Source organism: Geotrypetes seraphini, chromosome 10 (assembly GCF_902459505.1).
Source record: "Geotrypetes seraphini chromosome 10, aGeoSer1.1, whole genome shotgun sequence".
NCBI lineage: Eukaryota > Metazoa > Chordata > Amphibia > Gymnophiona > Dermophiidae > Geotrypetes > Geotrypetes seraphini.
Window position 1 is genome coordinate 50,067,395 of NC_047093.1, and position 25,242 is coordinate 50,092,636.

The window sequence follows — 25,242 nt, forward strand, 5'->3', positions numbered from 1 at the left end:
ATTCAAACAGACAATCAAGTTGCAATGTTCTACATCAATAAGCAGGGAGGTTCAGGATCTCTTCCTCTTTACAGAGAAGCATATTGCCTGTGGACCTATGCTCTGATACTACGGGTCCATTTACAAGATATTCTAGGAGAACACAATATCCTCGCAGACTATCTCAGCAGGAAACTTGATCTGTACAAGTGGATCTCAGTCCCTTCATTCTGCAGCAAATATTTCTTTGCTGGGAAACTCCCTCAGTGGATCTATTTGCATCCCAAGAAAATGCCAAATGCAGCACGTTTTGGTCTCTTCGTCCGACTCCACAAGCAATAGCAAGGGATGCTTTTTCCATGCATTGGGGACAAAACCACCTTTATGCCTTTCCACCATTCCCTCTGATTTCCAAGGTACTTCAAACAGTTGCCACGGACAATGCTTATTTCCTTAGCAAAGCAGCAGATGAATCCAGAGACTAGTGGGAATAGCTCACATCGACCAGCAGGTGGAGATAGAGAAACTGATTAACGGTTGGCCTTATAGCCTGGTGTTCTTCCTGTTGATTCAGTTTTGCTCTATCTCCCAGCAGGGGTGGAGCTAATTCTCTAGCTCCTGGATTCTGGCTGTACCGAGTAAATTGGTGTTCATTTCTTTTCCTCTGTTGAGACTAGCTCTCTTCAGCAGGACAGGGGTGCCAGGCTGAGCGGTGCCGGCTTTGGGAGCTACACCTGGGCCCTCCCAGGTCCCTTCTCCACCCTCCCCTCCGGTTGATTGAGGGGTTTCCTTGGACTCTGCGGGGTTTTTTCTTCATTCCAGTAAAAAAAAAAAAAATCCTGCCTGTGCTGAGCCGTACCGTTTTTTGAGTCGGCTTTCAGTGCGATTACCAGCTATATCCTGGCTTCCGGTGGGGCGGTCTGAGAGTGTGGGGTAAGTTGATTTCTGCTTCCTATTTGGTCTTTCGTTGTACTTAGTTCGTTACCGTGTGACGGTTTAGTTTGGTGGGCGGTGTCGCCGGTCGGTGGCTTCGCGTGAAAAAAAAAAAACAAAAACAAAAAGAAAGAGTTTGTTTGGCGGAACGAGTAATGGCGGCAGAATCTAGTCAGCGGTGCTCGCGCTGTGGGAAGCGCAGAACACTGTCGGGCTTCTGCTCTGCCGGTTGTTCGGATTCACCGGTAGAAGATTCGTTTTTGCAGGCATGTGATGTAGCCATTTCCCGGGTTAGGGAGGCACGGCGACGTCCCCTGCTCTCGAGGTCGACTCGGTCTTGCTGCAGGGCTCCTCCACGGCTGAGGGGAGATCGGCGGCGGTCGGGGGGTCGGGAGTGCTAGGAGAAGCTGCGGCTCCGCCCTCAGGCGCAGATCAGGTCGGTTCAGCGACTCTTGGGCTGGTCTCGTTCTCACCTGAATTTATTATGCTGTTGCACCGGGCTTTCATGTTGCAGAGCTCTCAGCCTGCGCAGCCGGTGCCTGTGAACTGTCCGTTCCTTCCGGTGCCTTCTACCCCTACTATTTTAAATTGTAATAATGCGGGGGCGACTGCAAGTAAGGTTGTGTCCCCAGGTCAGTCGCAGGTAGCGAAAAAACGCAGACTCGCGACCGCGGACGCTGAGGATACGTTTCCAGTATCCCCTTTTTCTCTTCCTGAATCGTTAGAGGAAGGGAAGGTATTGGATTGGGAAGCGGAGGATCCCCCGGGTAGGGAAGTGGATGACCCTTCCGCTCTCCATCTTTTTCATAGAGAGGAACTTCCTTACTTAATTTCAAAAGCATTGCAGGGTTTAAACATCTCACAAGAGGATGCTAAGGTGTCAGGTAACCCTCTTATGGCAGGTACACGTAGGCCGCCTAAGTCCTTTCCGGTGCACAAAGCCATGCAGGAGCTTATCTCGGCGCAATGGGACACGCCGGAGGCCAGTCTGAGGGTGGCTAAGGCCATGCGGCTCTTGTATCCGGTTGACCCGACCGAACTCGAGAAGTTTAGGTTGCCTAGGGTGGACGCTCTGGTGGCTGCGGTTACTAAAAAGACTACCTTGCCGGTGGAGGGGGGGGGTTACGCTGAAGGATGCTCAGGATAGGAAGATTGAATCTTCTCTGAAAATGTCCTTTGAAGTGGCTGCTGTTACCTTACAGGCCGCGATTTGCAGCTCTTATGCGACGCGGGCGTGTCTACAGTGGTCTCAAGGGATGGCGGATAATTTGATGGAGTCCGGGGGTTCGGTCCCTTCGGAACTGGCTGATTTGGAGTCGGGTTTGGCTTATTTGGCAGATTCCTTGTATGATATTATTCGGGCTTCTGTAAAACAGATGTCTCTGTCGGTTGTTTCTCGCAGATCTTTATGGCTCCGTCATTGGGCGGCAGATGCGGCGTCCAAGCTTCGGCTTGTGAAACTCCCTTTTAAAGGGGGTTTATTATTTGGGGAAGATTTAGATTGATTGGTGAAGGATTTTGAGATACCAAAACACAGCGTTTACCGGAAGATAGGCCTAGGCCCCCGGTGAAGTCCTCGTCGTCTAGAACGCGTTTCAGAGATGTTAGGAGGTACAGGTCCGGTAAACCTTTCTTCAGATCCGCATCTGGTTCTTTCTCTTCTTCGAGACCTAGGTTTCAGCAGAAGAGTTCCTTTCGTACAGCGAAACCTCCTTCAGATCAGCCAGCCCGTGCCCCGGCAAGTCGCACTCCACTATGACGGGGTCTTGGCTCCCTCCGCCTTTCCCTTAGGGGGACGGCTGTCGGAGTTTTTGGCGGAGTGGGCCAAAATCACGTCAGATCAATGGGTGTTGAAAATTATTCAAGAAGGGTACAAGTTAGAGTTCGCCTCTCCCGTCGCCGATTCTTTCTTGGTGTCCCCGTGCAGTGGGGCGGCCAAGGGGGACTCGGTCCGCATAACTCTTCAGGTGCTTCTGGAGCTGGGGGCAGTGGTGCCGGTGCCACCGCAAGAGGTAGGCCGCGGCATTTATTCTCTTTACTTCATTGTTCCCAAAAAGGGGGGGTCATTCAGGCCGGTGCTGGATCTCAAAGGTGTCAACAAATTTCTCAGTGTTCGCCATTTCCGTATGGAGACGGTTCGCTCGGTCATTGCGGCAGTAAGGCCAGGAGAGTTCCTCACGTCCCTCGATCTCAAGGAGGCGTACCTCCATATTCCGATCTGGCCTCCGCAACAACGATTTCTGCGGTTTGCGATCCTCGGCCAGCATTATCAATTTCGGGCAATGCCCTTTGGCCTGGCAACGGCTCCCCGCACCTTTTCAAAGGTGATGGTGGTGGTGGCAGCTTTTCTGCGCAAGGAAGGAATTCGGGTACACCCTTACTTAGACGACTGGTTGATCCGAGCCTCTTCCGAGCAGGAGAGTTTGTCGGTGACTCAGAGAGTAATCTCTCTCCTTCAGTCGTTGGGGTGGATCTTCAACTTTCCCAAGAGTTCTCTGTCCCCGTCCCAGTCTTTGGTGCATCTGGGGGTCAGATTCGACACTTGTCTGGGGAAGGTGTTTCTACCCCGAGACCGGGGAGAGAAGTTGCGGTCACAGATTCGGCTTCTTCTCGGGTCGCCCAGACCTCGGATTTGGGATTATGTACAGGTTCTGGGCTCGATGGTGGCAACTCTGGAGGTGGTTCCCTGGGCTCGGTTCCACATGAGGCCCTTACAGCAGTCTCTTCTGTCGCGTTGGTCCCCGGCATCTCTGGACTACAATATGCGTCTCCAGTGGAGTCCTCGGGCGGCTCGCAGCATGCAGTGGTGGCTGAACGAGTTCCATCTTTTCCGGGGCTTGCCGATAGCTACGCCGGAATGGGTCGTGATTACGACGGATGCAAGTCTTCTGGGCTGGGGGGCCCAGTGCCTGCAAGCTTCAGTGCAGGGGGTGTGGTCCTCAGAGGAGGCCCAGTGGTCAATCAATTTGCTGGAGTTGAGAGCTATCAGGCTTGCGCTTCGGGCATTTCAGTCCCTAATTCAGGACCGTCCGACCAGGGTCTTTTCGGACAGTGTCACGGCGGTGACTTATATCAATCGTCAGGGGGGTACCCGGAGTCCTCAGTTGGCCAAGGAAGCAATGATGCTGTTTCGGTGGGCGGAGATGCATGTTCCGCTTCTGTCAGCAGCACACATTGCGGGTCACGTAAACGTTCAAGCGGACTTCCTCAGCAGAAATCTGCTCGATCCAGGCGAATGGGAGCTGTCTGCTCGCGCTTTCGATCGACTGGTCCTTCGGTGGGGTCTGCCAGAGATGGATCTCATGGCCTCATCCCGCAATGCAAAGCTGCCTCGGTTCTTCAGCAGACGCAAGGAGAGGAGCTCGGAGGGGGTAGATGCGTTAGCTCTCCCGTGGCCTCTAAATTCCCTTCTGTATGTGTTTCCGCCTTGGCCAATGATATGTCGAGTGTTACAACGCATCTCTCTATTTCAGGGCAGGGTGATCCTGGTGGCTCCGGATTGGCCGCGTCGGCCATGGTACGCGGATCTGATTCAGCTCTCAGCAGGCGATCGTTTAACGTTCCAGGTGACTCCGGACTTACTGACTCAGGGTCCAATCTCCATGGAAAATCCGGCCCAGTTTGGTCTTACGGCCTGGCTATTGAACAGTCGCGGCTGAGAAAGAGGGGCTATTCAGACCAGGTGATTGCCACTCTGCTTCAAGCTAAGAAGATTTCTACTTCTACCTCCTATGCGAGAATCTGGAGAATTTTTGAGTCCTGGTGCGGACGGCAAGGTATTGCGCCCTTCCGGGCATCTCTGTCGGCCATTCTTTCTTTTCTGCAGGAGGGCGTATCGAAAGGGTTAGCCTATAACTCTCTGAAGGTTCAGGTGGCGGCCATTGCCTGTTACAGGGGCCGGGTGTCTCGCTCGACGCTCGCTTCACAGCCTGACGTAGTCCGTTTCCTCAAGGGGGTTCAGCATTTCCGCCCTCCGGTAAAGCGAACCTGTCCAACGTGGAATCTTAAACTTGTCCTTGGGAGGTTGCAAGCGGCTCCTTTTGAGCCTCTGTCTGCGGCGACTCTGAAAGATGTCACGTTGAAAACTGTGTTTTTGGTGGCTATAGCTTCTGCAAGACGAGTGTCGGAACTGCAGGCGCTTTCTTGCAGAGAACCCTTTTTACGTTTTTCGGAGGCGGGAGTGTCGGTGCGGACAGTGCCTTCTTTCCTTCCTAAAGTGATTTCGTCATTCCATGTAAACCAGAGTTTATTCCTCCCGTCCTTTCGGAAGGAGGATTAGGGAAAACGATTCTCGTCATTGCGTCTACTGGATGTACGCCGGATGGTTCTACATTATTTGGGGGTGACTAACGACTTTCGGCGGTCAGATCATCTCTTCGTGTTATTCGCGGGCAAAAACAAGGGTATGGCTGCGTCTAAAGCGTCCATTGCTCATTGGGTCAAAGAAACGATTGCTTCGGCGTATTTGTTGATGGGGAAGCAGGTACCGGAGCACCTTCGTGCTCATTCGACTCGAGCATTGGCTACGTCTTGGGCAGAGTCCGGTGGTATGTCTTTGGAGGAAATTTGCCGGGCGGCTACGTGGTCATCTGGAAATACCTTTTCGAAGCATTACCGTTTGGACGTTGCTGCCCATGCGGAGGCAAGTTTTGGCGCTTCAGTGCTTGCAGAGGCGGCATTGGCTTCCCACCCAGTTTGAGTTGGCTTTGCTACATCCCACTAGTCTCTGGATTCATCTGCTGCTTTGCTAAGGAAGGTAAAATTATGTCTTACCTGTTAATTTTCTTTCCTTTAGAAGCAGCAGATGAATCCAGAGCCCCACCCCAGTGGACTTTTTGTCGGTGTGTTAGTTTGAATTATTCAGTTGGGGTATTGTTGGTAATTGTATTCTTGCATTTCTGATTTGCACATTGACTACTGGAATGAAGTTTTGTGGATGCTCATTCACCTTTCTCGGGATGCTTGGGCAAGAGGCATAACTGAATCAACAGGACGAACACCAGGCTATAAGGCCAACCGTTAATCAGTTTCTCTATCTCCACCTGCTGGTCGATGTGAGCTATTCCCACTAGTCTCTATATTCATCTGCTGCTTCTAAAGGAAAGAAAATTAACAGGTAAGACATAATTTTACCATCATACTCATTGCTCCTCATTGGCCCAGACAAATTTTGTATCCACTCCTACTGGAACTTCTAGACACTCCCCCAATTCCACTGGGAGACCATTCCTCTCTTCTATCTCAGCAGAATGGTCAATTACTACATCCAAATCTCCACAGTCTCAGTTTGACAGCCTAGAAATTGAAAATTCAATCCAAACACATCTGCCACTTCCTAACACATCTGCCACTTCTCAACTGGTGAAGACGGTCCTTCTAGCAGCAAGGCGTCCTTCTACTAGGAAGTCCTATCAAGCTAAATGGGAAACATTTTTCCATCCAGGCGTTCCACCATCAGCAGAATCCTCTTCATTGTCTCGTTGACTATATTTTATCATATCTGCTACATTTGTCAAATTCTGGTCTCAAATCAAACTGTCAGTTTTCATCTAGCAGCTATCTCGGACAGTAAACCTATTTCACATCACCCTCTCATTTCTCGTTTCATGAGAGGTCTCAATCTTAGGCCTCCACTACGAGACCCTCCTCCAGTGTGGGACCTTAATTTAGTTTTAGATCACTTAATGCAGGCCCCTTTTGAACCATTAGGATTTGCTTCCCTTACGATCCTTACTTGGAAGACTTTTTTTTTTCACAGCTTTAACTTCAGCCAGAAGAGTTAGTGAACTTCAAGCACCTGTTACATATTATCCTTTTCTACAATTTTTTCTTAATAATAGAGTACAATTACGAACTCATACCAAATTTCTTCTTAAGGTTATTACGGACTTTCATCGCAACCAATTGATAACCTTACCATTGTTTTTTCTTCCTCCACATTCCTCTCCAGCAGAGCAAAGTCTTCAAACATTAGACTGCAAAAGAGCATTACACTTCTCCCTCTGTATCTGCGGATTCACTTATTTGCGATTTTTCGGCTGCTGACTCCGCCTCCTAATTTTCATCACTGAACCCGGCGTTTCACATTGGAAATCGCTGCTCCCGGCATTGTACGGAGCAAATTGCAGGTCGGGGTTATTCACAGTTTATTATCTTTTTCAGGTCTCTTACCGAAAAATCGTAAATAACATGCAAAAAGTTATTTGCGGTTTTTTCAGTATTCACGGCTATGTTCTGTCCACATCCCCTGCGAATACAGAGGGAGAAGTGTACTTTTTTACCTCCAGGCAACTGCTCTGTTGCGCCAAACAAACCACAGCTATTCATTTCCTGCAATCCAGCTACTTGAGGAAAACCAGCATCAAAGAGAGCTCGTTCGTCTTGGATAGCACATTGCATCAATTTCTGCTACACAAGAGCACATCTACAGCTGCCTGGTTTAATTGGGTCTCATAAATTAAGAGCTACAGCTTTTTCAATAGCAAATTTAAAATCTATTCCCATTCAAGATATTTGCAAGGCGGCAACTTGCTCCTCAGTGCATACTTTTATGAAGCACTATTGCCTGGATCAGAGCTTAGTACAAGATGTACATTTTGGACAATCAGTCTTACAGAACTTGTTTGCACTGTGACTATTTTTGCCACCACCCATCTCCTTCAAGCTTGGGACTCGCCAACAAGTGTGCCCTGCATATCCTCTGCTTGTCTTGGAGAAAGCAAAGTTGCTCATCTGTAACAGGTGTTCTGCTTAGACAGCAGGGGAATGCAGCTACACTTGCCCTTCCCTCCATCCCCTCGTCTCATTCCTTTCTTTGCTAGAGACAAAACTGAAAACCTGAGGGGATGGGATGTAGGTGTAGGGACTCCTGCACATGCACATGCCCAGTAAGCTCAAAAGCTTATCTAGCTAGGGGAGAGCACCGACACTCAGGCTCAGTCAGATAACTTCACCAACAAGTGTGGCTGCATATCCCCTGCTGTCTATGAAGAACATCTGTTACAGGTAAGCAACTTTGCTTCCTGTTTCTGCAAGAAGGTTCACAACCAACTGGAACCTTCTGAAGGTGACTTTGGTTAAATATAAATATGCATAAATAAATATGAAAATGCATAAATATGAAAGCTAAATTAATGGGAAAAGGATATCTCAAAAATAGAAAATCAGAGAAGAGAAAAAAGACTCAAGTTAGCAGAAGCTGTAAAATTCTGCTTGGATACTAGCAGAGTAGACGAAACTGGTAGAGACCACACTTCATATATGAAGCTTAGCATACACTCTTCAATATGAAAAGGGTGAATATGCTATCTTCCTCAGGAAAGAAATAAGGTTGGCAGAGGAAAGAAAACAGAATCTCACTTTAGAGGAGAGAGAGAAAATATTGTAGGAGGAATACTAAAAACCTTGAAGTCTTCCTTAGCTAGACAGAAGCTTTCATGTACTTGTGAAGAACAACTTTGCAAAAAATCACTGCATATCTGAAGACCGCTAAGCTGAATTTCGTGGACACTCTTTTACTATGATCCTCAGAGTTAACCACCATGGTTGAAAAGGAACATTGAGTTGTCTTCATGATTTCTCTCAAAAATCAACCTTGTATTTAATTTGGCTTAGTTTATTCAATTTGATATACTGCTTAGCCGAGGGGATCACAGTGGTGTACGATAAAGCATAAGAATAAAAAAGAAAAGAACTCCATAAATTGACAGGACAGAACAATCATTCAGTGCTTATATACAATAAAGTCCTGGAGAACATGGCAAGAGAACCTCAGCAAACTGGAACTGGATCACCAAAAGCCAATTTGAAAAAGTAAACCTTAAGGCAAGATTTAAATTTTAATTCTTCTAGCTTCATCCCCTAAGGCAAATGGGAAATTGGTTTTATAAGTGAGGATTGAAATAGAAAAAGCAGAATTTTGAGTTAAGACCCAGTGGGCTTTAGAAGGATGAGGATAACCATGCAGAAATCAGCTAAGGAATGAAGAGACCTATTAGGGATATATGGAGTACCTAAAGAGGCTAAATAACCAGGCACTATGTCATAATAGGCTTTATGAGCAAGCAGCAAGATTTTAAAACACAAACTTTAACAGGAAACTAGTGAAAATATATAAAGAGCGGTGTAATATGATCTCAATGATGGGCATTACCCAAAAAAACAAATGGTAGAGTTCCAAAGTGTTTGCAAACATTTTGATTAGGAATTTGAAAGGCCAGCATAAACCACATTGCCATAATCAAATCTATATATGAATGAGTGTATCAGAATTTGGAGAGCCTTACCTAACAGATACTGCAATGTGCAGATTAAACAAAAGGTGTAAAAGCCTTTTCTAACTGTAGTAGAGATGTTCTGAGAAAGTAACTTGATAATCAGTGATGACTCCTAAATACTAAAGTGTCAACAGCAAGTAAAAGGGAATTGGGACCAGACTCGGGTTCTCAGATCTACCAGTGATTCAGCAGGTAGAGGTTTTGTAAAGGATCAATATCCAAAGATTCTTTCAACCATATAGAAACCTTTATCTAAACAATTACAGTGTTGTAGTTAGATCCTGGGCATAGGCATCGAGTCTGACCACAATTAAGATATCACTTGCATAAATATGAAAGCTAAATTCCAATTTTTCAAAGTGGCTAGGGGAGAAAGAAAAAAAAAAAATGGCGATAAAAGAGGATCCTTGAGGAACTCCACAGCTTAAGGCTATTTTGTTAGAAAGAGGCATCTTTAAATGTCATAGTAAAACTGTTTCTGCCAAGACACAAACATCTAAACATGTGATCAAGATCTTATGGCCATCTAAATCAAAGGCAGTAGCTAATCATAAAAAACAAGAAGAACAATCTAGTATAATCCAAAATGGCATAAATTTAATTCAGAAGAGTTCAGTACTAAAACCAAACCAAAAACCACATTGCCTTGAATGTAAAATTAATTTTTTGTCCAACTCCTCATTCAATTGAGAGAGTACTAACATCTCAGTAATCTTTGTTTCAAAACAAAGATCAGATATGGGATGATAGTTAAAAATGTTGTCTAAACCAAGGGAAGAGGTTTTTTTACAACAAGAATAAAAATAGCATATTTTCAACAAGATGGAAACAGTACCTGAACTCAAGCTACTAATAAACCATGTCAATAAATAGTAATTCATTTAGCGGAAATAGGATCAGCCAGATTTATAACTGGCTTTATGAGCTTTAGATAAGGAAGTTAGAGACTTCCTGAAACCTAGACTATATGCCCCATGAATGGGAAATCAGAATCAATAGAAGGCAATTGATGATCACAAAATGTAGAGCAAAGCTTATTGATTTTGTCTGAGAAAAATGTTACTAATGAGCTTGCAGAAACTGAAGACTATTAACTTGAGAGGGAGGCCTCTTAACATATCTAATACAATAGAATACAACTTTTGTGATAATGGTTGACTAATTTTCTTGGTCAGCCCAATTTGGGTATTATATTCTGAAGAGAACGACATTGCAGTGTCAACTCAAAATGATTGCTGTTTCTACCACAGCTGTTCAAAATGACGGAGATGCTTTTTTGTTATCCTAAGAGCTTGATGAAACCAAGGTTTGGATATAAACAAAGAGCAACTTACGTTGGAGAGGAAGTGGAAGTCTCACTTGAAACCTAAAGGCTGAGCAACACAACCATGCTAGAAAATATTTGACATGCTTTTTAGGAATTTTGGTGGTCCCACTGACACAATTTTGCTGACTAATTTTTTTCTTCTATATGAAGAAAAGCCCCCAGGAGGGGCATAACTTAGAGCAGGAATGATACTTAGGAGTCTATATCCAAAACCTTAATTTCTATTAACCACCACTTGAGGTAACCACTTTTCTCCACTGACACCCAGTTGTCCAACTAGGTCAGGAACTTCACAAGCAAATAGTCCAGAAGCTGTGCAGTGTGTTGTCAGCATTCGCTGGAGACAGAAAAATACTGATTGAGTGTTACACAAACAAATTCTGAACTAGTCTGGTGAAAGTAAAGGAAAAAATTAGCTGGTAAGATCTAATTTCTCCTTAGCCATTTCTTCGCCTTATGCTTTTAAGCCTTTGATTGGGCATGAACAATATGGAAGTACTGATTGTGTGATGGTTTATTTGTTTATACTGATAGACACCTATTCATGAATACTGGACTGAGACCAATTATTTATACACTAGTCTTATAGCCCATTACATTAACGGGTGCTAGAATATATGTGTGTGTGTCTGTCTTTTTTATTTTTTCTCTCTCCTTAGGTGCTTTCTGTATTTCTTTTTTTTTTTTTTTTTCCTTGGCTGTCCACTACCACCCCTTGCCTGCTCCCCCTGTCCATTCTCCCTTCCTTTTACCTCCCGTGTCCTCCACCACCCCATCACTGCTCACCTTATCCAGCAGAAGCCCTTCTCCCTTTGTTTTACCTCCCCCTGTCCATTATCACCTTCTTCCTGCTCCCCCTGTCCAGCAGTAGGCCTGTCTTCATTTTTCTGCCCCCCTCCCTGTTCATCAGCACCTCTTCCCCTGTCCATCAACCCCTTGTCTGCCCCTCCATTTCCGTGTGTTGCAGCATTTCCCTCCCACCCCACTTCCCTGTGCAGTATTTTCCTCCCCCCATACCTTCCTCCTGAACTCCATGCCCTACTTATGTCGACATCCGCCTGGGGGGGGGAGGAAGAGAGAGAGCGAGCTTCGGGCGGCCAGAAGCCGCCGCGGCCGACATCCTACTCGGGCCGCCGCGGTCGACATTCGCCTCGGGGGGAGGGAGGAAGAGAGAGAGAGAGCTTCTGGCGGCCAGCCGCGGCCGACATCCGACTCGGGCCGCCGCGGTTGACATTCGCCTCGGGGGGGGGGGGGGAGAAAGAGAGAGAGAGAGCTTTGGGCGGCCGCCTCAGGCCGCCGCGGCCGACATCCACCTCGGCGGGGGGGGGGGGGGAAGAAGACCGTAAGCCGCGCATGCGCACTTCCTAGCTAAAGCTCACAGAAAACGGACGCACGCATAGGAACTGCACATGCGCGGCTTACCATTTTATTATATTACATGCTAATTGCATTTACCCTGCCAACCTGTACCAGGTTTGAGCAGACAATAGAGTGAAAGATTCAGAGTATCTCATCTCAATATGCAGTGTTTGTATATATGTTGCTGCTTGTGACTTGGAAGTGATTGAGAAGTTTGCAGTTATGCCTTTCCTCCCATTAAGGTGCGCCTAGCAGCTCTGGCAGACCAATGGCAGTTCCTGGTGCAGAAATCTGCAGAAAAGAGTCAGAAGCTGAAGGAAGCCAACAAACAACAGAACTTCAATACTGGAATCAAAGATTTTGACTTCTGGCTATCAGAGGTAATGTCTGTCAGAATTAGTCAAAGATAACACAAACACCAGAGCAGAAAATTAATACAATAGAGGGAGGTTCTAGCTAAAATTCTACCATGACAGCTTGTTATACATTAAACATTAGATTCCAAGATGGTACATATCTTTAGAGTATCCAGTGGTATTGGAACCTCTGCATTTAATTTGTTGTTGTTTCAGGAAATTAAAGCAGGTCTTTTGGTGGTTCTTATTTGGTGGCTTTAGACTGTTGCCTGTTACCATTAAGTGCTGGAAAGGGACCCCTTGGTTGTGTCTGGTGGTAGGATTCTTCTGAGGAATAGACTACCGTATATACTCGAATATAAACTGGGATTTTGGGGCCAAAAAATTGGCCCAAAAACGGGGGTCCCGGTTTATATTCGGGTTATCCCCCAGTGACCACCCGAAACCCTCCCGGACTTCCTGCAGGCCTGCCTTGGCCGGGACAGGAGGGATCCCTCCCATCTCCTACCCCGGCTGACACTAACAATTACCACCCTCCTTCCTTCCCTCCCTCGCATACCTGTTTGTTCCTGGTGGTCCAGCATGTATCCCGCGCTGAAATCCTCCAGAAGATTGTAAAGGTAAGTAGCCAGCGGTGCACCCAGGCCAGCCCGCAGGAGCGAGATTTTCGTGCTCCCGACCAGCCTATCAAGGAGCAGTACAGGGCTGGCCGGGAGCATGAAAATCTCGCTCCTGCGGGCTGGCCCGGGTGCACTGCTGGCTACTTACCTTTACAATCTTCTGGAGGATTTCAGTGCGGGATACATGCTGGACAACCAGGGAACAAACAGGTATGTGAGGGAGGAAAGGAAGGAGGGTGGTAATTGTTAGTGTCAGCCGGGGCAGGAGATGGGAGGGATTCCTCCTGTCCCAGCCTATCACTAGGTAGTTTAAGTTAAGGGGAATGGTTACCGGTAATCTGGCTGGGTTAGAGGGGAGTACGGGACAATCAAGCCATTGTGACATCACTGATGAGGTTGGCTCTTTTTAGGGGGAAGAGGGTAAAGGGAAGGAAGGTGGGACAGTGTTCAGAGCCTGGCAGGGAGGGGGGACAGTGTTCAGAACCTGGCAGGGAAGGGGACTTGGTTCACAGCATGGTTAGGGAATGGGACTGAGGGCAGGCAGGGAGGGAGGGAGGGGGGGCTGAGTGCAGAATCTTGCAGAGGAGGGTGTGACGGAGGGGCATTGGGTGCAGATCCTGGCAGGGCATGGCACTTGAATATTAAGCCCCCGACTTATTTTCGAGTCAACCATTTTTTCCTCCATTGGGGGGGATGGGGGTCTCAACAGACTGAAGGACTATCCTAGTTCCGGAATACTAATAGAATTAAGAGACATCTAGATTTTTCTGAGCTTTGGAAAGCAAAGCCATCCGAGAGTGATGACATCACTATTGGTGTGGCTGAATGGGGCTGGTTTGTCGACAAATTTAAAAAGTGGTTTTAACAGGCAAAAGAGGATGGCATTGCTGGAAGAATTTGTAAGATGTTTCATTTTATTCTTTTGGCAGGTGGAAGCTCTGCTTGCATCTGAGGATTATGGCAAGGATCTGGCATCTGTGAATAATCTGTTAAAGAAGCACCAGCTGCTGGAAGCAGATATCTCCGCGCATGAAGTAAGAACTCTTGAATGCATAACCAGCCTTCTGCACTCTAGGACAATGCCACTACATAAAGAATCTCTCTCTTTGACATATATAGACATGTCCTTATCTATTCTGTAATGCCCATCTGCTAAAGTGGTAGAAAGCCTGAGAAGAAGACTATGGGCAGACTAGCCAGGTATTTCATGCTTGTATGTATTTTATAAGCAAGGCCCTTATTGTGCCTCTGTAATACTTTTCTTTAGGATCGTCTCAAGGATCTAAATAGCCAAGCAGACAGCCTCATGACCAGCAGCGCCTTTGATACCTCTCAGGTAAAGGACAAGCGTGATGCTATCAATAGTCGTTTCCAGAGGATCAAGAGCATGGCGTCTTCTCGTCGTGGAAAACTCAATGAATCCCATCGTCTACATCAGTTTTTCCGTGACTTGGATGATGAGGAATCCTGGATCAAGTATGTGTTTCAAGACCTAAATTGTAATAATACTTCCTAGGAAGGCTTCCCTGTTCTGTAACAGTGTTTTGAGAATGAAGTTGCAAGTTAAGCAGGATGCAGGGTTGGTTTTTTTTTTAGCTTTTTTAATTTTAAACTCATGTTTTTAAATCACATGAACAAATGTATCCTGGATATCATTACATAATTGCACTGAAAAATTTGCTTTGAGACATTCTATGGGTTACATCCAACTTGATCATGCAGCATGTTTGGGCTTTATGAAAATGTTCCCAATGCTGTCCTTGTTTCTACTGCATGTGGATTTCTCATATGTACTTATGGATGTTGAGGGTTCCACAGAGCAGGTTTAGAGTCATATCCCCACTGACTGCCTCCTGGCTCTTAGGGAGAAGAAACTGCTTGTGAGCTCAGAGGACTATGGTCGGGATCTAACAGGAGTACAGAACCTTAAAAAAAAACATAAGAGACTGGAAGCAGAGTTAGCTGCACATGAACCTGCCATTCAGGTGAGGAACAATGTCCTTAAATTAGTGGACTCTGTGACTTTTTTTTCCCCCTGCTGAGAAATCATGATGGTAACACTGGACTCCTATGTTTCAGTGTGTGCTGGATACTGGTAGGAAGCTTTCTGATGATAATACAATTGGGAAGGAGGAGATTCAGCAGCGCTTGGCACAATTTGTTGAACACTGGAAGGAACTGAAAAAGCTAGCAGCTGCTCGGTAAGTGAGAAATATCCATTTTGATTTATAAATTTTGTCAAATGCCCTGCAAGGGATGACTGGAATCCAGTGTCAAACTACCTGCAAATATTTCCAGAATACTGCAAATACTTTTCTGTTTAATATGTTGTTATTTTGATTTTTTGGCACATTACTCATGACTAGATTCAGTGCATCTGCACCAGAGAGACAGTGAACAGGGTCTTCCTGCTGTGCTCTAAAAAGCTCCTGTGTCCCATTATTGCTGATGTAGGTGTTGCCTCCCTCTACCTTAAGGATTTTAACTTACCTTGCCACACTCCATCCCACCTGCCTTAGTACCACCTACTTTATCCTTCCAAAATGGTAGAGTCACTAACTGTTTATATGTACATATACTCAGCTATATTAAAAAGATACTTTGAGGGGTTGGTTATAATGAAGTGTTTAGATCAGGAGAGGAAAAAGGTGAACCTGCTTGGCATTTTCAAATGTAAATGCATTTCTTAAAACCCTCCCCAACCACTACTGGCAGCTCATACAAATAGGTGCAGAACACATAGGTGATTGAGTGTTCTTTATGCTAGCTTCTAGAGAAACGGTTTTTTTTGTACACTGAGATCTTTCATTCTCCAGGAAAACTTTTCCTGTTGCGGGGATGGCATATACGTCAGTGATGTATCTGACTGTTTCTCTTCACTATAGTGGGCAGCGACTGGAAGAGTCTCTTGAATATCAACAGTTTGTAGCAAATGTGGAGGAGGAAGAAGCATGGATTAATGAGAAAATGACCCTAGTAGCCAGTGAGGACTATGGGGATACACTGGCTGCTATTCAGGTAAGTCTGAGGGAATGTATACTTCTGCACTTTACATATCTGAAATCATTGGATATAGAGGCAAGCAAGGTTCCAGGACTCATTTTGGGGAGGGGGCTCAGCAGGGTCAGAGTTTATTTCCACACGTTATATAATACAGAAAACACACACATGATTCTTGTGGCACTGAATGGGATCAACACAGCAGTTGTTGAAGCCATCTTATCTGTTTTTTCAGGGTTTGCTGAAGAAACATGAAGCTTTTGAAACGGACTTCACTGTGCACAAGGACAGAGTGAATGATGTTTGTGCTAATGGAGAGGCTCTTATCAAGAAGGTAAGTGGGTGCTGAGGGAAGTGCTGATTTCTGGCGTTTGTGGTTGACTTAATACTCTTGAAGTCCTCAGCAGGATTGTTTGTTGCCTTGAGACCTCACCTGATTAGGGCTGGAACTTTAGTGTTATCCTGCAACACTTCACTGAAGACAGACAGCAGACATGCTTTCTGCAAAGAAACAGATTGATTGCTTATTATTTGATGGTTTTTAAGATTAATTTTGAACTGAACTGGATATTTTTTTCTCTGATCAGAACAATCACCATGAAGATAATATTATGGCCAAGATACAGGGACTTAGGGGAAAAGTGACTGAACTGGAAAAAGCAGCAGCTCAAAGGAAGGCAAAACTGGATGAGAACTCTGCATTCCTGCAATTTAACTGGAAGGCTGATGTAGTGGAGTCCTGGATTGGTGAGTATGGGGTGGGAAGTGCAGTGTCCTGAATTGGTAACCATAATGTGTAGAGGGAAGTTGGAGGTGATCCAACCTCCACTAGATCCACTCAAAAATTAAAACTATCCTACCCCTCCTTAAAAGGCATCTCCCTTGTTGGTAAACTTGGCTCTTCCCTCCCTTTCAGAATCACTCAGCTCTGGAACAGTCTCCCTTCCCCTCTCCGCAATTTGAGCCCCCTTCTACCATTCCGTAAGCATCTGAAGACTTGGCTCTTCTCCAGAACGTAACCCCGTCCCGCTCCTGGCACTCTCACACCAACCTCTCTTCTCTCATACTTATATAATTCCACTGGAGTTCCGTTCCTTCCCTAACCATGTAAACCGTGTCGAGCTCCATCTGCGGAGATGATGCGGTATATAAACCCAAGATTTAGATTAGATTAGATTAGATTAGGTGATGTATTAATAGCAAGGAAGAGCGTGTGCATTGAGGGAGGTCAAGGGGTGATCCTGGTTACCAAATGGCAGGCCACTAGAAAATCAACATCTTAGTCTGAGGTGGAAAATATACAACAGGACTATTTTGCTTGCCCATCCAGACCGAGTTACCTCCTATTCCACTCAAACTGATGGCCAAAGACCAGTTCAGTAGGTGTATACTCGAGTGCCAGGTAAACAAGTCCATTTCATATCATATTATGTTATGCAAACTGCTGTGACCTTTTTAAGCCAAGTGGTAGGGTATATTTTTAATAAACAACCTCAGGTTTCTAAGTTTGAGAGGACTAAGTAACTTGAAACTCCCGCCACCTTGAGATTTTGTAACACCTTCCCTCCCTTTGAACCTATACAAATATCCACTAAAACTTGTCTCATGAAAAATGCTGTTCCCATTAACTGTCTCTGCTTGCTAGATCAGTGACCTGTAAGTGCTAGTTCATTACTCTTCCCTATACTGGTTCCATCCCTATAGAGTTGTTTCTCAAACTAATCCCAGGTTCCTCCTAAAGCTCATGTCAGATTTTCATATAAATCTCTAATGCTCCTCCACTACTATTCTAGAGCCACATATGAACAAGACATGAACATCAACTGCACACTCTCTGGACTGCAAATGTGCTGTTTTGCTATACACACACAGTCCTTTTCATGCCAGAAAGCCGCTCAATAAAAGAATCAACTAAGTTTGGCTGTCAGAGAGCCTAATTTGCAGACAATCAGTGGGAGATGCATGCATGTTGTAAGGTGGGTTCTGGGTTCTGGAGCTCTTTTCTAACTAAAGAGAAGCCCTTTGTGGTTGTGGTTAGCTTAATTCTCTTGAAGCCTTAGGCTTCTCTTGAGCCTGCATAAGGTATTCATCTGCTCTGCAGTTCCTACTCCCTTCAGTCTTTTTCATCTTCTTTGATCCTATACAGTCAATTCTCCTCCCCTTGGATTTTCACTTGTATCATAAAAAAAGAAACAAGAAAAAAAAGCTGAGAGAAGGTTCCCTCCCTTAATCAGCAGGTGAAGTCACCAAGTGCATCATTTGTCAGCAGGTTGTTGTGATTTATCTCCCTTCTAGACTGTATTGTTGCTTCCCTGTCCTTGGTCCTGCCAATGGCTCTGCCACCTTCCTGCACCGAGCTCTGATACTGTTGAGGGAGATGCTTCATTGTTGCAGTTCCTCTGCAAGCACTTCCACCTTTCAAAATGCTTCCACTCCAGTGGCAGCATCTTCTATGGGGTATAACCAACTTAACATAGTAACATAGTAAAATTGTAGATGACGGCAGATAAAGACCCGAATGGTCCATCCAGTCTACCCAACCTGATTCAATTAAAATTTTTTTTTTATTTTTTTATTTTTTAAATTTTTTTCTTCTTAGCTATTTCTGGGCAAGAATCCAAAGCTTTATCCGGTACTGTGCTTGGGTTCCAACTGCCGAAATCTCTGTTAAGACTTACTCCAGCCCATCTACACCCTCCCAGCCATTGAAGCCCTCCCCTGCCCATCCTCCACCAAACAGCCATACACAGACACAGACCGTACAAGTCTGCCCAGTAACTGGCCTAGTTCAATATTTAATATTATTTTCAAACTTTATTTGGCTTGTTGCTTCACCCCAATGCTGCCAAGACCTATGGCAGACACACCATTTTTGCATGAGAGACACAACCTACCGCTTCCAAAGTTAATAAAACAAGGGGGTAACACTACCACACAGTCCATCAAGGCTGCCCAGTATAAAGCAGATTGCAGTATTCTGCAAAAGGATCACAGGAAAGAAAATTAAACAAAGAAAGCAAGTTGTCCAGCTAATATTACTGGGACTTCATCTATCCTTCCCTGTTAACATTCCAATTTTTTCAGTCTAATATCATAGCCTGGAAATTGAACAGTGCCTTGTGGACTGTCTGCTTGGACTGGTGCTATTTAACTTATTTATAAATGATCTAGAAATTGGACAGTTGTAAGTAATGAATAAATCTCTAACTGCTGTCACGTTGGGCAGGCAAGTCTGTGGACCTTGGTCGCTTATTTCCCATATATTCAGTTTTCTCTAAAAGTGTTACTTTGCACACATCTCAAATTCCTGTCCAAAATAATTTGAGTTCCATCTTCCCCCTACAATGCTTCTGTTACTGGTGTCATCAGGTGGTGACAGCACCTACATGTATGGTTCAATAATCATTTTTGATCATGGAGAATAAAAGTAGAGTACAGAAATTATGACCTTAAAAAATGGCTAGGTTACAGAATGAACACATGTGGCAAGCTAATGAAATTCCAGTGGTGGAGATAGTTTACAGAACAGAAATTGACAAGGTAAACCAAAATTTCCATTTCATTGCTTCAGCAAAGGCCTCTATGCAGAAACTGACCAGCCCATTCTGAATGGAGTATCTCTTGAGCACTATGGGTTGGTTGGTTGGTACTTCTGTGACCTTGTTATATTACTGATTTTATAATTGCTGGTTTCTTAGTCTTTTTATATTATGACTCTAGCCTTCCATGGTGAGCCTCTTTTTAAAATGATTTCCTGTGCAATGTTAGTACAAATTAACTGTTTTATATTTAAGGTTGAGGATTTATTCCATTTGCCAAAAAAGCAAAGATTAAAAAATCATTTGCAAGAACATAATGTATTGAATGTATGTCAATTTGGTTTTCGAAAGAAGTATGGAATTGAGTATTTGGTGTTGGCTGTTTGATTCTTTTTGGACAGCTTCAGGTTTTTGTTTTTACTTTGTCTTGGTAATGTTTAATATCTTGCTGGCATTTAACACCATTAATCATCAAATGCTGTTGAGATGATTGATTGAGGTTGGTACTGAGGCATGCAGCGAAACTGGACCACATTATCTCCAACCTGCTGATAACAATAAACAACTACAAATATTTTCGCAAAGAAATCAAAACCCACCTATTCAAAAAATTTATACAGATGGCTTAACCTCAACCGGACCCCCCCCTCAGCACAACTCCCCCCTTCACCAGTTCCCTTCTCTTTAGCCTCAAGCATGTCAACTGCTTCCCTAACGGTATATATACTGGATCTGCACTATTTCCTATTTGTACAGCATCTTGTAGCTCTTGAAATATACAGCTCCATTATTCTTGTAACTTCTCCTGGAAATGACCAGAATTCTCTCTGTAATTATCCTGGAAATGTCCAGTTGTCTCTTTTGTAATCCGCCCAGAACTGCAAGGTTGAGGCGGAATAGAAATCAGCAACGTAATGTAATGTATTTAAGGCACAGAGTAGGGTCATGGTTTCAATAATTTTTGAACACTAGAACTCAAGTGAGAAGCTTTGTCTCATTCAGCTTTGATGCTTAATGATACTAGTTTTCCACAAGGTTCTGTACTATTCAGCGGTTCTATCCGTAATACAAATTGGTTGTACATAGTTATTATTTAGGTAGCTGGGAAATATGTACAGATTTTATGCTGAAATAAGTTTATAATCCCTATTGATGATTCTCAAATGTTGGTTCTCAACCCAATCCTCGGGACACAGCCAGTTGGATTTTTAGGACAGCCACAATAAATATAGTATGAGATTGATTTACATGTACTTGTCTCTATTGTATGCAAATTAATTCCATGTGTAAACTCAATGCTTTTCCTTATACTGTAAATGCCCTCTGTCCTCTCCCCTCCCAGCAGTATACTGTATACCCACGATTAACCATTTATCTCTAAAACGTTATGATTGTATTGTTTTTTACCCTACAATATAGAATGTACCACACTACCCCTGTACCCCAAACACTGTGAATATACTACTGTGACCTTACCTTTAAAACAAAAAAACTCTAACCAACCGGCGTTCATTGATAAACTACTTATCCCATACTCATTATCCAGAGCCCTCCGATTTAAAAATCAAAACCTACTTTCCATACCATCAATACAGGAACTGTTTTACGATACCACTCGCAAATCCATTTTTTCAGTCACCACTTCCTCTCTGTGGAATGCCCTTCCATTAGATCTTCAATTAGAGAACTCTCTTGAAAAATTTAAAACTAAACTTAAAACTTTTTACTTTAAAGACACCTATACTCTTTAGTACCAGCTCTCGCTTCTCAAACCCTCAATTCTCATGAAGCCTTGAAACACCAAAATGCTTCTCTTGGAGCGATCCCCACCCTAATGTATCACCAATTCTCTATTTACCTCCCTTTTTTTTTTTTTTTTTATTAATTTTACTTTGATGTATTTAAATACTTCCCCTCCCCTATTTCCCTTTTGTTCCATGTACGTCAGTGTGAACTCATCTAGTATTTTTAATATTTGATAAGATATTGCTTTTATTCTCCTTTTTTTAATTTCTTTTTTAATCTCATTATATTGTATACCATTTAGACACTTGTTTTGATAGACGGTATATCAAAAATAAAGAAACTTGACTCGTTTTGAGCTCCTGGGTAGGATGGGATATAAAACTGAAATAAATTATTGTCGCTATCCTGGAAACCAAACTAACTGATTTGAGGACTGTGTTGAAAGCCACAATTCTAGAGAAAATATTTTTATCCTGACCTCTCTGTTCCTTTATAATAACTGCTGAGCCCAGACCTGTTTGATATAAACTATTTACATGTTATTAGCTGATTTAAAGGAGAGTACATTACCCTTTTTCCAAATAAGACAAGTGGTATATCTTGTAACAGACTCTATGCAATAAGGACCTGTGCTCTTGGCCTACCTGTATTCCACCCAATGTGTTCTCAGTTGGGCTGCCCAGTAATATATTCTAAAGTTGAGGACCCCGGTCCCACCTAAATGATCTTTCCTGAAAAATGCCTCTGGCTACCCTGGAGCACTAATACAATGTGAACAGTAGCAGTGAAGGGACATCCCTGTCTGTCCCTCTGAGAGCTGAGAAGCATTTGCATATCTGCTGTCAATAAACATCTGCATACTAGTGCTGCCCGATTCAGGAAAAAAAAAATTTGATTCGATTCAGCCTACTGAATTGGTTTTTTGATTCAATTCGATTTTCCTGCCCAATTGGGTGTTGGGTTTTTTGTTTTTTTTTCCAAACAACCTAGTGGGTTTATTTTATAGCCCTTCACCCCCTTTGCCTTCTCCTAACCACACTGGCATTGTGGTGTAAACAAAATAAACAAACAAAAAAGACTTTTCCTCTCTCTGTTAAATCCTAGCTCACATTTGCGGTCTAACACCAGCTCTGGCAGGATACACATTTCAAATCTGACATATTGTAATCACAAAACAGAAAATAAAATTATTTTTTCTACCTTTTGTTGTCTGGTCATTATTAAAATTTTGTTGGTCCCCCAGCTCTGGTTGTCTTCTAATAACTTGCTTGCCAGGGTCTCCTTCTTTCTTCTTTCTCCCTGCTAACCATCCATCTTCCATCTCTGTCCTCACCTTCCGTTTCTCTTCCCTCCCTAGGAGGTCTGGCATCTTTCCTTTTTTTGTCTCCCTCCACAGATCCACCTTTTCTTAACTACCCTTTCATCCAGCATCTCTCCTTCCTTCCCCACAACCCCAGGGTCCACCATCTCTCCCTTTCTTTTCCCAACTACCCTCCTATCCAGTATCTCTATTCCCCCCCTCCACACCATCCCTTGCGTCCAACTTCTCTCCCTTTCTGTTCCTTCCCTCCCTAAATCCCATTGTCCATCATCTCTCTCCCTTGCTCCCTCTCCTCTATTTTCAGACCCATTTCTTCCTCCCCAAAGTCCAGCATATGCACATCTCTTTGAACCCTCCCTTCCCTCCCTGGTGTACTTCTATACCAGGACCTCCCTCCCCTGAAGGTCTGTCCCCCCTTTGAAGGTCTGCCTCCCCCCTTGAAGGCTTGTCCCCCCCTTGAAGACCTATCCCACCCCTGAAGGCCTGCCTGTCCCCTCCCCTTGAAGACCTATCCCATCCCTGAAGGCTTGCCTGTCCCCCTCTTGAAGACCTGTCCCCCTTTGAAGGCCTACCTCCCCCCTTTGAAAGCTTGTCCCCCCTTGAAAGCCTATCCCACCCCTGAAGGCCTGTCCACCCCCCTTTGAAGGCCTGCCTGCCTGTCCCACCCCAAAGGACTGCTCACTCCCCCCCCCCAGCGTCCGGCTTCCATCCCCTTGGCCTTCCGCTTCCCCCCCTGGCCTCCCCGCACTGTTTACCTTCCAGCCGGAACAGCCTGCAAGCAAGATCGCGGTTTTAGCAATCTTAGTACCGCTCAGAGCTGGTTCCTCCGTTGCGGTCCCATCCCTTCTCTGATGTCAGAGGAGGGGGCGGGACCACGACGAAGGAACCAGCTCTGAAGTGGTACTAAGATTGCTAACACCACGATATTGCTTGCAGGCTGTTCCGGCTGACAGGTAAACAGTGCGGGGAGGCCGGGGGGAGCAGAAGGCTTGAGGGGGTGGGAGCCGTACGCCGGGGGGGGGGAAGCTGACAGCAGCACTTCCCGACTGACCCTCCCCCCATGCCTTTTAAAGCAGGTGCGGCATCTGCCGCTCCTGCTTTACGGGGCAAGGGGGGAGGGTCAGGTGAATCGGGAAGCCGTTTTTTTTTTTGTTGTTGTTGTTTTGAACCGATTCGAATCGATTCACCCGAAGTGAATCGGTGAGCCGATTCGAATCATGAATCAGGCAGCACTACTGCATACTAGGTAAAAATATTGTGCTGAAATCCTCATATGGCCTTTTTGACTTCAACTGTGTCTCTCCATCCAACTTATCACATTAAGACTTACATAACTTGGGTAAGCCTATCTGAGTCAAATATGTCCCAATATTCCCACAGGAATGTTGAACCTCAGAAGTATATAACATTCTTATAAAAACTAAGGAAACATTTCATTTTTAAGAGCTAATATCTGCACTTGTGCCTTTTTAGGCTTTAATAGCTGAGCCAGCAACTTACTGGCTTTGTTCCCTTCTTTAAAATAAACTCGATTAATCATATACACTTATAACTCTGCAAACTGGAGATCCTGGAGAGATTTCTGCAACTCCTTAGTAGAGGGTCACTGCATACTTCTGTTACCCCCCAAGCAATATTTTTTCTTAGGGCCACCCCCACATTTTTATCTCCATTCTCTCACTCTCCCCCCCCCCCCACCGTGAGCACATTTTTCATCACACTCCCTGCAGTCTTAATTTTTTTTTCCCCCTGCTCAAAGCAGAAAGATGATTTTATGCAATTTTATGGGCCCAATGCATTGCAAACATTTTAAACCTATAGTGTGTTTGTGTGGGGTGGGGTTCAAACTTCAAGTTTATTATGGATTTGATTAAAAGAACATCAATAAAAGTACAACTTGTGATGCATTGTGCACAGAAAACTAAACAGCACAATACTAGTGATATTTTAGTCCAGCTCTACCAAATATTTTTGTTCTTATTCAGTTCACAAATTCACAACAAATAAAGCAATAAATTATTTTTTTGTTAACCATGAGCAAAACAGACAACATATCAAAAACAGCTCTCAGAATATCACACACAAATAACTTAGTGGGGGGGGGGGGGTTCAGTGTAGAAGCTTTTCTCAGTATAAAGCAAAACCAAACATAAACAATGTCCATTTCCAAGCAACAAAACAAAGCCAGCAAATAAAGAAAAGAGAAATTCAATCAAGTATAGCCCTCAGAATATCAATTGCAAATAACTTAGGGCCTCTTTTACAAAGCTATGGTAAAAGCACCAAAGCCCATAGGAGGTGAAGGGCTTCGGTGTGTTTACCGCAACAGCATCGCTACTGCACTTTGTAAAAGAGTGCTTTTTTTCTCAGTCATTTCCAAGAACTTTGAAACCTATGCAGGCAATCCTTAACATTAACCTATAGGACATGGCTTATTGCTTTGTCAATGAGAAACCAAATAGCCGACAGACAAGAGAATATCAGTGGTCCACTATAACTGTTCAAATTTAGCATTAAGTTTTAGAAATACTCTTGTTTCTAAGCTGCTAAATAAACTGGATTAGTACAGATTGACTCTATATAGACATTCAATGCTATCAGAATAATAATAATGCTTTCATACAAACAGACCCTCACCAAGCATGGGGATAAGTTTCTACAAACTAAAAATAGACAAAAGTTAAACTGAACTGCAAAGATAGACTCTTCATACACCACAGAAACAACACATGACCCCTAATACTGTACAAAATATAAAGATTGCAGATGTAAATTTGAAAAAATAA

The 25,242-nt window shown here is 44.3% G+C and overlaps 1 protein-coding gene across 8 annotated transcripts in view; it reads left to right on the plus strand.

Annotated features, from left to right (window-relative positions):
• The window catches only part of SPTAN1 (spectrin alpha, non-erythrocytic 1), a 160,683-nt gene that overhangs the window by 105,028 nt on the left and 30,413 nt on the right, over window positions 1–25,242 (plus strand). For all 8 annotated transcript variants that reach the window (XM_033960196.1, XM_033960194.1, XM_033960195.1 and 5 more), the window contains 8 exons: window positions 12,117–12,254; window positions 13,780–13,884; window positions 14,118–14,326; window positions 14,715–14,835; window positions 14,930–15,051; window positions 15,736–15,868; window positions 16,086–16,184; window positions 16,438–16,597. In XM_033960196.1, the coding sequence (XP_033816087.1) occupies window positions 12,117–12,254; window positions 13,780–13,884; window positions 14,118–14,326; window positions 14,715–14,835; window positions 14,930–15,051; window positions 15,736–15,868; window positions 16,086–16,184; window positions 16,438–16,597 (1,087 nt within the window). The remainder of the gene's footprint in view (window positions 1–12,116; window positions 12,255–13,779; window positions 13,885–14,117; window positions 14,327–14,714; window positions 14,836–14,929; window positions 15,052–15,735; window positions 15,869–16,085; window positions 16,185–16,437; window positions 16,598–25,242) is intronic.